The sequence below is a fragment of the Drosophila albomicans genome, chromosome 3 (assembly GCF_009650485.2).
Source record: "Drosophila albomicans strain 15112-1751.03 chromosome 3, ASM965048v2, whole genome shotgun sequence".
Lineage (NCBI taxonomy): Eukaryota > Metazoa > Arthropoda > Insecta > Diptera > Drosophilidae > Drosophila > Drosophila albomicans.
Genome location: NC_047629.2, coordinates 46,713,234 through 46,729,927, shown reverse-complemented (window position 1 = coordinate 46,729,927; position 16,694 = coordinate 46,713,234). Strand labels below are relative to the sequence as shown.

Sequence of the window (16,694 nt, the reverse complement as noted above, 5' to 3'; positions counted from 1 at the left end):
AGAATTATGTTGTATTCCCCTAAATTTACTGAAAATGTTCAACCTCCTTTACTTGTACTTAGTTTGTTTCGCTCAGTGTATGCTTGGCATTGCTCTTGCAGCCACCCCGTCACAATTGCGCTCTCCTTACAACACACACACACTAACGCACTCACACACCGAGGCATTTGGGAACAGCCCAATCATCGCGATATGCGACTCTATATGACACAGCGACGGACCGGCAATGAACACAGTCGTTGATTAGCGCTCGTCGCGTCGAGTTCGCAGTCGCAGTCGCAGTTGAATTCCACAGAGTCGAAGACGTCAATCGTTCGTACTTTAAGTCAAACGTCGGTTGAGTGTTACACCCAAAAGTGTGTTTGCCAAGTGTCAGAAGCAAAGAAAAGAACGCATTGCATAAGAAAGCAATTAGAAGCAAATAAGTCGCGTGCGCAGACAAAGCATGTCCAGTGCACAAGTGTCACAGCCGCCGCCGCCCACAACGCAGCAGCCGTCGCAGCAGCCCCAACAACAACAACAGCAGGCGCCACATATTAGCCAGCTGCTCATCAGTCACATTGCAGCCGCACAGCATCAACAAAGCCGTGCCACAACAACAACGCCACCAGTTGCCAACGATTACGATCAGAGTAGCAACAACTCGACGTTGTCGCCTTCGCCACGATCGAGTGGCAGCCACAGTCCAGCGGCAGCAGCAGCCGCTGCAAGTCCCACACACTCCTCGGCAACCACAGGATCACCGCACAGCGCCTACGCCCCAACACACAGTCCAGCTGCAGCTCAAGAGGCAGTTATCCAAGAGCAACAAGCTCTTCAACATCACCAGTTGCAATCGCAATCGCAGTCACATCTTGCAACAGGCATGCCGCTGCTTGTGGCACCCATTCCCATGGGTCCAGTTGGTGCACCGCCAACGCATCATCCACACGCTGCACCGCCACATCCGCGTCTCTATGTAGAAGGCGGCTTTGCCCCCCATCATATGCCACATTCCGCTCTAGTCAACGGCGCTTATCCGCTGCCCCGTTTGCCACTTGCCGCCGTCATGTTGCCCGCCAATGCGCCACAAGCTGCACCAGCCACAGCTGCCGTTCCGCCTCCTCCGCTGCCCGTTCCCATTCCCGTGTCCAGCTGCTCGCCTCCCTCGACGGGCACCGCGTTGCAACAAGCGCAGAGTCAGCCAAAGAAATCGTTTTGCATCGATGCGCTGCTCGCCAAGAATCAACATCAGCAGTCAGCCAGCGAAAGACAACCTGCAGCGGCTGCTGTCGACATGATTGTCGATGATCATCGCTTGGCCGCCTTGCATTATGCCCGCGATCAGGCGGAACTCAATCACGCCTTCGTTGCTGCCTCGAATGCGGCTGCCGCAGCCGCTGCCGCCGGCATCAGCGATCATGAGGCTCTGCAGCGGATACGCGAGTCGCGGGAATACGATTCACCCAGTCCCGACGGCATGTCCAGGTGTGTATTGCAATTCAACTGAATTAATGTGATTCATTTTATTGGTTAGTAATGATATTCATGAGTGAAGATACACAGAAATATGTCTGGTGAAGTGATTTAAAAAACTCTTTACTATGCATTCTATTTGGATTGCTTTTAAGACAAGAGGTATTCATTATTATTTAAAAAGGTTAGATATAATTAAAATTAAGCACTGGCTTGGAATAGATATGATTTGCCTAAAGTGATATATAATTGTAGAAGTTTAAATATTCGATGCAGTTCTTTTCCAATACAATTAAATTCATCATCAGTATTATTATTAAGAATATTTGTAGGAGCTTAAATACAACATCACGCAATTTAAATTCATTTTATAACTATTTACTCAATTTATAAATTTGCTTCAACAAATTACTACTGAAAATACACATAATAATGATAATAATTCTAAATATAAATATTTTTAAAATTGTTCAATTTGATCTTAGACTATTACTTGCAACATTAAAATTCTATACGATAAGTTGAAGGTCAGGAATGTTGCCATTATCTTTTGAGTATAGTCAGCAAGTTATTTACAATATAAATTAAATAAAAACAACTTTTTTAAATATGAATTCAAATTAATTCTCGGGCAAATTATAGAGTATTACTTTATGTAATTATACAAATTTTATTTATTTATTTATTTACATGTTAATTATTATACAGAATAATATAATAACTAAAAGAAAGGGAGTGCTAGCAACTAAGGCCATCGACTCTATTATACAAATTACCTGTTAACTTGTTTTTAATTAATTAATTTTCCTAACACAAAAAAGTATTTCATAAAGTGCTTCGAAATATCATTAAAACAGTTTTAACTTATCTTTGAATTACAATAAACTCATATTCTTATTATTATTGATTTATATTGTGACAAAAATCATTATTGGCACAAATATTATTTCATTTAAATTTGCAATTGATTCATATGCTTATATCGTTATTGAAACAATTATTATTTTATTTCAATTTTCAATAAATTCCCAATCTTATTATAAATAACTTAAACTATTATTTTATAGTGCTTTATAAGCAATTATTATCTTATTTTATATTATTTTCTTATTGCAAAATAACTTTTAACATAATAATATTTAATTGTGCTTCATAAAGTAAACGAATTCATTATTGAAATCATTTTGATTTTGAATTGTTTCTTAAGTCTATTTCTTTTTCTTAAATGAGACCTTCAACCTTCAACATGCACAAACATTGGAAAAAATATATTGGGAAACACAATTGCTTTGTCAATTCTTTTAAGGCTAACACTTGACTCCGCTGAGAGCAGCAAATGCAGCTAAATCCAATAAAATGCAATTAGCAAAACCTCAAATCGAGCAGGCTTGCAATGTTGTTGGCCAACGGGCTTTAAAGCGGCTTTGTTGGCACTCGACAACATGGCCGAAAAGCTTAATGGGAGTAGCCTGAGTTACCGAAACTGGTCACGTTACGCTCTCCCTCTCTCTATAACGTATACGCAGCGTGTGACGTGTGGGGTAAAAGCAAACACATTAGACAGTCGAGGGCTTTTAATTGTTTTTCAAATTTTAATTGGACGCTATTTATGCAGCTGCTTAGCTAAAACAGGGTGTGCATTTTATTTATCTCAAATCTATTTTTCTATTACTTTTGCAGATCTGAATCTCCCAGCTCATCGCATCGCTCCAGTCCGCCTATCAGCCCCGGCTGCGAAGATCAACAGCCGCTGCCCGCGCATCATCATCACGCCCAGCATCTGGGCATGCGAATGTCCGATCTACACGATGAGTTCAAGAAACCCGTGCCACCACACAGTCCGATCAGACCGCAGGACTTTCCTCTCTATGCCGGCGGACATCCTTATCAGCTGCTAGCGCAAGGTGGCTCTGCTTTCCATCGGCCACTCGATCCCTCTGGGAAACCCATACCGGTAAGTAATTGGCAACTCTTCAGGTTTTTATATCGGTTATCTTTAGGGTTGAAGGGTATTATAAGTTTGTACCGGCAGGAAATGTACTTAACAGGCATAAGGAGGCAACTCCGATCCTATAAAGTATATATATTCTTGATCAGCGTCAACAGCCAAGACGATCTAGCCATGTCCGTCTGTCTGTCTGTCCGTATGAAACACTGGATCTCAGAGGCTATAAGAGATAGAGCTTAAAGACGATCTAGCCATCTCCGTCTGTCTGTCTGTCCATTCGTCTGTCTGTCTGTCCGTCCGTCCGTATGAACACCTTGATCTCAGAGACTATAAGAGATAGAGTTATAAATCTTTTTCAGCATTTGTAATGTTAGCACGCAGATCAAGTTTGTTTTAAATTTTTGCCACGCCCACTTTCGCCCCCGCAAATCGACAAAACTCGAATATCAAACGTAATTTTAAAGCTAGAGTCGCAACTTTTGGTATGTACAATAATAACTATAGTTTTTTCCTGAAAATTTGCTTGCAATCAGGTAAAAATTGTCGAAGTTATTAAAGAAATACTTTTGTATGGGCAAAAACGCCTACTTACTTGGGGTCTTAGTTGCTTTGGCTGACAATCTGGTATATTTTAGAGTATGTGGTATATTTTGAATGTGACACTATATCGATATTCCGAATATACCATTTGCTATTTTTCTAGAATTTTGTAGTATATTTTATTTTTGGTATATTTTGAGGATAATACCGCAATATTTTGCTTTTATTCAAAATGAGTAGCTGGTGTCTCACAGTTGAGCACACTCGACTGTAGCTTTCATACTTGTTTTAATGTGGTGCCATATCCATATACCAAATATACCATTTGATATATTTGCAGAATTTTTATGAGGTATTATTTCGGTATATTTTGAGAATAATACCGAACACTCGACTGTAGCTTTCTTACTTGTTTTAGTGTAATGTCATATCAACATACCAAATACAGTATTCGGTATATTTTTAGTATTTTCGGTATATTTTGAGAATAATACAGCACACTCGACTGAAGCTTTCTTACTTATTTTAATAAATATTTTACTAATTGGAACTTTGTTTTATTCTTCACTTTTTACAGATCCCCATGGGTCCCAATTTCATGCCTTCCCAGCTGCAGTTTGAGTTCCTGGCACGCGCTGGCATGCTGCATCATCGCATACCCGAGCTGGCCGCGTATCCGCATCATGCAATTCTGGGCAAGACGCGGCGTCCACGCACCGCGTTCACTTCACAGCAGCTGCTCGAGTTGGAGAAACAGTTCAAGCAGAACAAATACTTGTCGCGACCCAAACGCTTTGAGGTTGCCAGTGGATTGATGCTTTCGGAGACGCAGGTTAAGATCTGGTTTCAGAATCGACGCATGAAATGGAAGCGCTCGAAGAAGGCACAACAAGAGGCCAAAGAACGTGCCAAGCAACAGCAGCAACAACAGCAACAGAGCAGCTCGAATTCGAACTCAGCATCGGGAAGTTAGTTTGTTGGGAAGCGAGGAGAGAGCTGAAACTGAAAAGCATTTCTAGTCAACCACATCGAACAACCGTCCACCTGGTGAGACACCCTGTATGCGACACCCCCCTCCCCCACTTCGCCCACTTCCCTCCCCACCACTTTAAAATCATTTCATGAGATTGCGCAAAATTAGCTTCGCAATTAGTTGAAATTTTGTTGGTCGTCGCGATGTTGTTGTTACCGCGTTGTTGTGATTTTATATTGTTGTATTTATTATAAAATCGATGTGGGAATTGGCAACAGCAACAGCAGCAACAACAACAACAACAGCGAACGCACTGTGTGATATATGTAAACAAACAACACAAAAAAAAAAAGAAATATAAATTAAACACTGCTCTACAAAAGTATTTTCCAATGTACATAAAACTCACCCAAACAAAAAAAAAGAAGAGAAATAAACATTAACATTAACATCAACATATGTACATTTGAATTACGTTAAATATAATGCAAAAACATTACAATAAATGAGATTAGTTTAGTTAAGTTTAGTTTACTTTTATTGTACAATGGTAACGACACCTTTTCTTATATAATTGTGTAAATATATCTTTGTCATGTAATTATGTAATGTATGACTAAAAAACCGCAAATGCTGCGGTCGAATTAGTAAATTTTATTAAATTTATTTTCAAATTCAGAAAGTGGTATAAATTTGAAAAAAATTATTTTACAGCGCGGGCAAAGCCGGGGAGATTACTTCGCTTTAATTTGTAAAATATGGAACAAATTTCATCACTTTTAAAAAGGATTTTTTCTAAACGGTAAAAGCTTGCAATTAGTTGTATAATATAGAACAAATTTCATACATTACAATAAATTATTTTGCAGTGGGGGCAGATTAAATACTTCGCTTTTATTTGTATAATATGAAACAAGTTTCATATATTTTAACAAATTATTTCAGCGTTTGCAATACCGGGCAAACATATGGAATAACTCGCTATTTTTTTGTGAAATATTTTACAGATTTCAAAAATATTTAAAAATATGAATCGCGGGCACTTCCGGACAAAATATGAAACAACATTTTCTAAACTTCAACATAATATTTTGTGTTTTATGCCGGTCAAACTAAATACATCCCAATTATTTGTAAAATATGAACCGAATTTCATAAATTTCAATAAATTATTTTGCAGCGTAGGCAAATATGAAATAAATTTTATAAATTTAAATGCCGCGCAAAATATCAAACAAATTTCATAAATTTGATCAAATTTTTTGAATCGCAGGCAATGCAAAATTATGAAATAGCTAGGTTTTCTTTAAAAAATATGGAACGCATTTTACAAATTTGAACAAATTATATTATTATATTATATTATATTATTATATTATTATTTCTTTGCAAAAAAGACAAAAGGCAATATATTTTATTCAGGGGAAGCATAAATAAACAATGCAGGATAAAAATATCCTTATGTGAGTTCAATCCACGCCCGAAATTTGACATACAAAAGTCATTTTTTCGCGTTGTTTACTTTTAACCAAAACACAAGTCAGCTGTTTTAGCAGTAAAAAATGAAACGTTCCGATAGCAAAACGATGACCAAAAACGTGTGAAAACTGGAGCACCTAAAAACGAAAATCTCGGTTTTGGTCCCAAAACGAAAACGAAAACGAAAAGTGAAAACCGGAGCATGCCTGAATATAATAGATCGCTTTTCCTTGCAAAATATAAAACAAATTTCATAAATTTTTAAAAAAATTTTCTTGTTGCACAAGCTGGTCAAAATATGAAACAAATTTACAAGATTTGAACAAAGTATTTGGCATTACAGTATCAAAAATCTCGCTATTTTTTGTAAAATATGAAACAAGATTTCTAAACTTCAAAAAAATATATTGTAGCGCTAGCAATGCTGGTCAAAATATTCAACAAATTTCGCAAACTTCAACAATTATTTTGTAAAATATGGAACGCATTTTATAAATTCGAAAAAATGATATAATTGCTCACATTTCTTTCTAAAATATAAAACAATTTGTAGCGCGGGCAATGCCGGGCAGACATAATAGCTAGCTATTATTTGTAAATAACTCTTATAGCTCTCGAAAAACCAAGTAAGAGATTAGATACTTGGCCAGAATTCGGTGCGGAGCTATCTTCGGGTGTCCGGAGTGCTATTAAAGGTGTATTTATAAATGCCATATATACTTACATATCATATATAGTCGAAGTCTGTCGTGGTTGACTGTGAGGGGGCCAATCAGGTACAATTTTTAATTTTATACGAGCCTCGTTTCACAGAGATAGCGACTATCACGGCAAATAAATCAAAAGCGCGCAGATAATCAATATAATTGTTGAGACAATAATTATGTCTAAATTTATAGTGTCACTTAAAAATTATTTCGCTAATTAAAATGTTGCTCGCATTAGCAACAATAACAATAACCAAATGCCACTTATATAAAATCCAAAATCATGGTGAGCCTCCATTTCCGCAATCAACTTGGTAAAAAAAATTAATAACAAAATGGAATTACAAATCGAGGGAATTCAACTTTGAAACGTTTTTTTTTATCATCACCAAGCAGGGGAATCATTTTCGAATTTCTAGATACGTGGCCTAATCGAAGCTAATACGGCTAATCAAATGTGACAACATCGTTGAAGAAATCATTCAACGATCGATTGAATGTCCAATAATCAGTGTTAATTGGTGCAAAGTTCCCCAGTTTAGAGCACGATGTCATAACTCTAAAAATACCGAACAAATCTTTCATCGATTCACAGGGTCCTGAGACACAATAAGCTATTGAGGATTATGATCGAAATGGGGCCTGTGAATGGTCGCTAATTGTTGTTGAGTGGGGGGGAAATCGGGGAACAATTCTGGCCACTTTATCACGTAGTCATCAAGTATCGCTTGGCTCGACCTCAGCTCATAAACAGCTCGAGAGGGAGAACTTTGGTTTGCTTTTCTTTTCGGGAATTGCCCCGAACTATGTGTCGCATTTCATTCTTGTTGTTCTGCTGTTGTTGCTGTTGCTGTAGCTGTAGCTCTTGTTGTTATTATTATGCAGCAGTTCTTGTGTTGATTATGCGCCTGTGATGGGCTAATAAAAATTCATTTGTTACCCGCCAGACACTCGTCAGCCACTCACAAACACGTAACGCATTGCGTCAACAAAACTAGTGACGAGAGCAAAAAGGGTGGAGAAACAAAGGAATGCGGAGTGCAAAGAGCAGACGAGATAGTTCCATGAATGAATTGTACGCGTATATTGAGCTTGAGCTTTCATTTCACAGTGGTTCACAATCTGCATTAAATGCTCATATGAAATGTTTACTTTTTTTGTTTTTTGTTAACATATGTATATTCTTCATTATTGCTAAGTCTAACAAGAAAACTTAAAATGTGAAATTTTTTTATGAATTTTATAAAAAAAAAGAGATAGAGTAGGATTGATCAATGATCAAGTTTAAAATATTATAGTATTTTTTTATTTCCTTATTTACATTTTTTCAATATTATCAATTTTGAAAAAATTCAATTCTGCATTTCATTAAAAATATTAAATAAAATGATTTGAAAATTAATATTTACTTATTATTTTATTTTTCATATTATCAATAGTTCGTTGGCTATTATATTCAGATATTTAAAAAAAAATATTTATATATCATTTTAGAATATATTTAGAAAGAAGATAAAATTATTTTTAAATAATGTGTTTTGAAATCGATAAATATTTACATGAATATATATATATATATATTTTCCTTACATTATTTTGAATCATATTAATCTGTTAATATAGAATAAACAAAATTCGCCTGCTTAGTTTTTTTCTTTATAATATAAATCACGTTGCCTACAAAATAATTACATTTTTTTGAAAAAAAAATGAAATAAAATTAAATCACATTAATTTTTGTATTAATTAAATTAATAATGTATTCTACATTTATGAAATAAGGTAATATATTTTTATTTTTATAATAGTTATCATGTTTGATGAGTCCCCTTTTAAATATGAATATTTATGACAAATTCGCATATCTAGTCAGGCACAACTTTAAGGTGCTCTTTAGCAATAAATTAAACTGAAAGCAATAGAAATTAATTGTTAATTGAAAAAGACAGGTAATACTTTTTTAGGTCACCTCAACAAATTAAATTGCAATTACCTTTAAGCAACCCTTTCACCGATCTCTTTAAAATCCAAGCAAGTTCAACAACTTCCACCTCTACACTTTTGAACCACTGTGCGCTGTGATGCTGTGTCTGTAGTTGTGGTTGCGCTGCCTTGAAGTGGCCAAAAGTGTTGAAGCAACAGCAGCAGAAGCATTAAAAGCAAGAATACAAAGGATGTCAGAGCAAATTCAATTCATGAGCTATTAGCGGGTAATTTGTAACAATTGCCGAGCACAATTTCAGTCGCAAAATAAAAAAAAAAGAAAAGGGTGTCAGAGTTCAAACCGAAAACCGGAGTAGGAAAAAGGAACGAGGAAAAGCAAGGAGAGGGGATTGAGATGACGATTGGCATTGCTTAATTGTGGCACAATCGCAGTTGGATTTCGATGCTGTCGCATCTGTTGCAAATTAAATTTCAGTTATAATTTCCTATAAACAGACAATGAATGAATATCCGAGCGAGTGCATGCGTGTGTGAGTGTGTGTGTGTGCGTGTGTACACACCCAGTAAATTGCCATTTGAATTGAGGGGTCGCAATTCCCCCCGCCCTTTCCTTTTGCGCTCATGACTTTCAACACCAGTTTTTGGCATTGTTGTTGCTGTCGCTGTTGTTGTTGTTGTTGTTGTTGCTGGTGTTACAATTTGGTTACCCTCGGGGTTGTTCCCCCCCGCTCTTCCAACGAGCATCGTCGTTGATCTTCATGTCAACACAGATGATCACATTTTATGCTTAATTTTCTATATGTGTTTTTCGACCCGTTGCTGCTGCTGCTTGTGTTTACTTTTGTGATTTCCAGCTGAATTTAGCTAATATTTCGAGGGGTGGGGGAGGGGAAACGGGGGAAAAACATTTTCCCTAGTTGCATTTTCGTGCATTTTCCGTTTGATTTTATTGTCAAATATGTGCGATTATTTGTCATATGTTGCATTTTATTATTGCCAAATTTGCATTCGCCTCGCAAAATTCGCTCGTTAGTCAGCGTTCATGTTTTGTTAGCCGGGTCAAAAATAGGAGTAAGAGAGACGGGATGCGGAAGTCAGTTTCAATTGATTGTTTGCCTGGATAAATTGCGAAACTGATATCACAATTTATGTGACAATTTTGTTTTAATTGCGCATTTTACAGAGCTTTGTTTATGCCCCAAAATACACAATGAAATATGATTTGATTTCGTATTACATTTTTGGATTGCATATTTGGAATAGAAAACTGAATTATTATTGCAACAAATTTAGAATATAGATACACCAATAAACCTAAACTATGGATATGCAGCTGAAGCGGAGACTACGAATAGAATTGTTTGATTTACATACTTGAATAAAATGCAAAGTTTTTGAACTGTGTTTCCTTATAATTTATTATTAGAAAGTTACGTCTAAATAAATATTTATGAGTTATTTACAATTTATTTATATTTTTGCAAGAACTATTTTCTGTTTAATTTTTTATTAGAAAAACTTCTAAGTCTTCTAAAAAACAAGTAAGAAATCTACAGTCAAGTGTGAATAAAAGTAAAACAGTGCGGTATTAAAATATACCAAAGGCTATATTTGGTATATTGGTGTAGTACTACATTCAAAATATAACATAGAGTGAGTGCTAAATATACCTAGAAAGTAAGTTTTTTTTCCCATATAGAAGTATTTCTTAAATAACTTCAACAAAAAAAGGAATAATTTAAATTTGATTACATACTTTCTATGACTATTTATTCTCACTACCCAAAGGGTTTTATATTAACTCTACAAAGTAAAATGAATAAGTTTAAATTGTGTATATAATTTCTATTACTATCTCAAGATTTTTTTTTTAAATTTTCTGTAAGTATTTTCAGTGCTATGTTAAGTCTACTAAATAAAATGAATAATTTTATAGTATTGATAACTTTGTCAATTTTATTTCTTATTTAAATGATTTTTTTTTTTTGAATACTTCTACGTATTACTCTTGCAATCATAGAAAGAGTTCTACGTTGAGTCTACTAAAGAAAATGAATAACTTCAAATTTTTTCTATACATTGTATGATAATTCTGTTTAATAATTAGTATCTCTTTTCTATTAGGCCCACAAAGTAAAATGATGTATATATTTTTTATGATTATCTTACGTGTTTTTTTTCTATGTAATTTTTATATATATTTTCAGTTTAATTTGTTATAGAAAATACTTCTTTGTTGAGTCTACTAAAAGAAAATGAATAATTTAAAATAGTTTACACATATTCTATAACTCTCTAGGCATGTTCTATTTTTTTTTTTATTAAAAAGAATTCTATTTTAAGTCTACTTACATTACTATAAAATTGTATGCTTACAAAGTATTTTATTTAAATTGTGTACATATTTTCTATGACTATCTTAACATTTTCTATTTGATTTTAGTTCTTTGTTATATCTACTTCCATTCCTGGGGAACAATTTACATGGCATTTAAGCAGTTCTGGCTCAATATTGATTTATGTCTCTGGTTATCAATTAATACTCGTACTTTCACTGACAAGAACTACAACGCATATTGCTGCTTAATGCCATAATTTCCAGCTTGTTTACACAATCCATCTGGCTATATTTTCCTCAAACACACACACACACATGGACACTCACACACACACACACACAGACACATGTCCGGTACAATCATCAGGCCCAAGCTGAAGTCGCAGTCATCAATCTATTGAAGGAAATCCGTGCGTGCGCGTTGAGTAAACAACAAAAATGTGCGACAGAGAAACGCAGCCAAAAACTGAATTAGAGGAAGAGACACCGAACCAGAAACAGAAACAGAACCAGAGCAATCCTCATCAGACAGCACAAAGAGCCATTAGGGCACTACAAACACACATACAAACACAAACATACACACATACTTAAACGCTGCATTGAATTTGTCAAATGATTTCGATTTAATCGCCGGGAAATTTTGCAATCAAAATGCACGAATATCAGCGGCTAATTGCAAATTGGCGAATGCACTGCATTCTGTTTGATTCTCATTCTGTTTATATCAAGAGGCTACATTGAAAGAAAAATTATTATATGTAATACATAATACTTTATCGATCTATCACTAAAAGAATTCAGGTTTATAGAATTTATTGTAAATATGTTTAATTCAATACATTTCTTCATTGAGTATTAATAGCTTGATAATTAATATAAAGTATTTACTATACTTATATATTAGGCATTATAATAGTAAATACCACATTTCCAGCTCTATTTAAAATTAAGATAAATTCAGATTTATATCTTAATAGATTTATAGTGTAAAACAAGTTCAATACGCTAAGTTCAAAGGTTTGTATCTTCTCTTCTAATTTAGTTTTATTTTTTTTCGTAGGTTTAATTTATCAAAAAGTTTAAGCCATTTGATAATAGGTGAAAAAATGTAATATATTGTTAATATTAGAATAATGACAAAACACATTTTACAAGTGAACGAATATTTCAATTATAATTTGACTTTTTCTACTCAATCAAACATATTTGAAGACAAAACAATAAAAATAACAGAATATATGAATTTGTAAAAAAAAATTTATTTTATATTAAGAATATATATATATTTAAATATATTATATTTTAAAAATAAAATCTAAAATAATATGAAAAAAAAAAAATGTTGTTCCTATAAAAATTGATTAAAAATATTTTATAAAAAATTGATTTTGTTATAGCACAGCAAAGAAAATTAGTCGCTTTGATTCAACTCAAATCATAAAAATATTTTATCAAGGATTTCAAATTTTGTTCTGCCAAAAATAAAGAAAATTTCTAGTTCCTGTAACATTTGATTTCAAATATTTTATCAGAGAATTAATATTTTTTATTGTATAGTAAAGAAAATTAGTCGCTTTGATTCAACTCAAAACTTAAAAACATTTTTTCAAAGAATTCAAATTTTTTTCTGCCAAAAATAAAAAAAATTTCTAGTTTCTATAATATTTGATTAAAAACATTTTGTTAAAGAATGAATATTTTTTATAGGAAAGTCAATTCAATTCCAAAAGTAATTGGATTTTTCTCTCAGTGTAAGCGCATTAGATCCCCAGAGAGAGCGACAGATTCGAAGCTGACGGCAGATCCATGGAGAGACTGAGCAAATTGTCACCATATGCGTCAACACGCAATAATTCACCAGAAAAGTAATCCAAACAATTGACCAGGAAGGACGACGACGAAGCATCGACTCGTAATGGAGCGGGTGTGTCTGCTGATGCTGATGCTGGTGACTCTTAACTGCCTGCAGCAAGTGCGGCAACACCCCTCTGCTGACTCTACTCCCCTCCCCCTCCCAACTATGCCAAAGGGAAAACCCATCGCTGGTCTCTAACTCTCAGTTCGCTGGGTGTTTTGGTGCTAATTGAATTCATTGCCGTTGATCAAGTGCTGCCAAACAACAAATCATCCCCAGAGGCTAATGATACGGACGAACGAGCTAACTGACTGACTGACTGACTGCAGTGCTAGGGAACAGGACGAGGACGAGAACCAGGACGAAGTTAAAACCCAGAGCAGAACTTCAGACAGGGCAGAAGAGGCAACGAGGGTGCTAAATGGGAGGGCAACAATCGACAAGTTCTTTCTCTCGATGCGTTAAATGAAATTAGAAAACCTTATGTTGAGTTAATTAGCAAATTTAAGGACATTGCGGATAGTTAAGGACTCTAGGGAAAAGAGAGGGTGTGAGGTGGAATGGGAAAGCGGAAAATGAGGAAATTAGAGCAGCAATTAAGTATTGGAAATAAACAATTCATGTTGACTTTGAAACACCAATTGAGAATATAAATTAAAAATTAATTAAAAAGAATTTAAAAATATATAAAAACAATAATAAGAAGATGATTTTAAACAAGTGAAAAAGTTATGGTCAAATTTTTGACTTCACTCTTTCATAATAATTCTTTATTTATTTGAAACCGTTTCTTAATCACTAAAAATTAATGCTTTTCCCTCCGATTTGTATGTCATTTCAAATATATTCTTATTAAAATAGTCATTAATATTTGACATGTTTTCATTTTTCTACCAAAATTTAGTAAGTAAAAAGTAATGTCGAAATATAATAATATAATATAATTGAATAAATATAATATAAGTAACTGGTTTCTAAAAAGAATATAAATTTTTACATATATGTTATGTATGGTTTTTTCCTAATATACGAGGGTAGGCGTTTTTTTTTTTAATTTTGCTTTTTTATTTCTCAACATAATCTCCTTTTAGACGTACTCGTAAAATAGGGTTTTAATTAGTTAAAATAACAAAATCTTTTTACAACCTCAAAATATATAAACTATCCAAATTTGACTACATGCATATAAGAAGAAATTTTAAACCTTGTGATCACCATTTAAATTAATTGCCTTACCCATATTTCATAGAAAATCTATTTCATAAGCAGGAAGTAAGAATACTATACAATTATTGCCAATAAAAATGTCCACAAATTTCTTAAGATTTATCTTTCCATTATATCCGCTTAACCAACCTTGGCAAAACCCTTTTGCCAATTAGCCACCTTGAATCCAGCCAAGTGCTGACAATTTGGCAAATTCGAAGTAAGTTGCAACCCTTTTGGGCCACGTTAATTGCAACAATTAAACTACAAATGTTTTGCCACAAAAGTCGAGGCGTATGCTAATTAAGCTGTTGTGTGTGATGCTGTTGTTAATGTCGTCAGCTACCTTTTTGTCGAATTGTGCTCTAAACTCTAAACAAACAACCGAATAACAACAACTACAACAACAACATGAAGAACAACAAAACAAACAGAAATATTAAATTGTAATCCGCTTAAATGAGTACGAAAGCAAAGGCATTAGAGCGCATTTGCATAATTGTTGGAAATACGCGAGCACAGAAGCAGGACTAAAAGTATCTGCAACTTTTTGTTGTTCAGCCAGAGCAATCCAATCAAAAGTGAGGAACACAACCCTCAAGGGCCTCCAGAGCTCGGCACGATGCACGTGAGGACAATATTTAAAAATGTTTAGCATAATTAATGCGGACCTCGGGTACGCTTCGCTTCGCTACGTTTCCTTTTGCATTTTGCCTTCAGTTCGGGATTTTGGTATTGGGATTTGTTGTTCGTCAGACAAGTGCACGGAAAAGTTAACAAAGAATTTGGCGTGCCTAATCAACCCCTAAAACGGCGTTAATTGGCGAGGTGCTCCGGGAATGCCGCCGGGTCGCATTATTCACACATACGCTCAACTGCATCCCCTCTTTCCCATTCCTATTCTCATTCCCATTCCCATTCCCAATCCCATTCCCTAGGGTCTGGCCAAAAACTGGATCCACAACCGCAGCGTGTGCGTGAAATTGAATTTATTTTATTGCCACTAATTGGCTGAAATACCTGAGGGCGCTCAGGTTTTCGCTTTTTAGGGTCGCGTCCATGTTCCACCATTTGATGTGTGGGTGTGAAGTCAGATGCGGATTCGGATTCGGTTTCGGTTTTTGGCTGCTTCAGAAAGGTATCCAGTTGAGGTTGTTTGTTTTGGCTAGCAAGATAAGCACAAAGTTTGCATAGTTTTGTCTTTGTTAACTTAAGACGAATTGGGGATGGAATAGGTCTAAAATATATAAGAATAATAAATGGTTAAACTTTAATCCTTAATAATCTTTACAATCTTTTCAAAAACTCTGATCTCAAGACATTGTACTTGTAATGTATATAATATTAATGTTCATCTTAAACTTCAATTTTAAAATTTATTAAATTATTATTTAAAAAAAGAGTTTCCATAAAATCAAAGACAAATCTTCAGCACTCTCTAAACACTCTTTATAATATATACCTATCCTTCATTACATAAAACTTAAGTCGAATTTCATAAATTACGATTTTTTCAATGTATATTTGATGAAAAAGAAGCTTTCCAAAAAGTGAGATTTCAAGACCTCACTTAACATTGTATATGTATAAAATATACTACATATATTCAGCTTTAGCCTCAACATTACAATTTCTTAAATTTTTATTTTTTAAGAAAAAAGTTTCCATAAAATCAAATATAAATCTGAAAGCCTCTCTAAACACATTTCTTAATATATATTTATAATTTCCTAATTTCAATAAAAATAATAAGAATAATATAGTTATCATTCAATACTTACAATATCGTTAGAATTTCATCAATTAACTTCAATTTTATGAAAAATAAAATCATAATATTTTTATATATTTTAATATCTTAATAATCAAAGATAAGATTTCAAGACTTCACAAAATGTGTTTCAGCTTAAACTATAATATTAAATCTTAATTTTAATCAACCTATCCATGCAATAAAATATTTATAAATGTTCTTAAATCCTAAAGATTAAAGACAAATCATAAACTGCTTCGAAGATTACACTTAAAATTTCTGCATTTTATGTTTTACATTACATTAAAATATTCACAAAATTTCCAAAAATCTTAAAAATCAAAGACAAATCTTAAGTTCTTACTAGACACATTACATAACATGGAGAACATAGAAGAAAAAAAATGGTACTCCATTTTTTGCACACACACTCAGATGATATGATAATGGCAATAAAAGATGATAATGTGCAAAATCCTTTGGCCAGATTCGC

At 34.0% G+C, this 16,694-nt stretch overlaps 1 protein-coding gene and 1 long non-coding RNA gene across 2 annotated transcripts in view; one reads left to right on the top strand and one right to left on the bottom strand.

Annotated features, from left to right (window-relative positions):
- The window catches only part of LOC127565547 (uncharacterized), a 51,132-nt gene that overhangs the window by 15,292 nt on the left and 19,146 nt on the right, over positions 1-16,694 (bottom strand). The gene's annotated exons all lie outside the window — the stretch shown is intronic.
- On the top strand, positions 231-5,015 carry LOC117571026 (muscle segmentation homeobox). The gene is made up of 3 exons (XM_034252985.2): positions 231-1,467; positions 3,136-3,409; positions 4,521-5,015. Exons 1-3 carry the CDS (start codon positions 446-448, stop codon positions 4,914-4,916), a joined length of 1,692 nt encoding a protein of 563 aa, XP_034108876.1. The 5' UTR covers positions 231-445; the 3' UTR covers positions 4,917-5,015.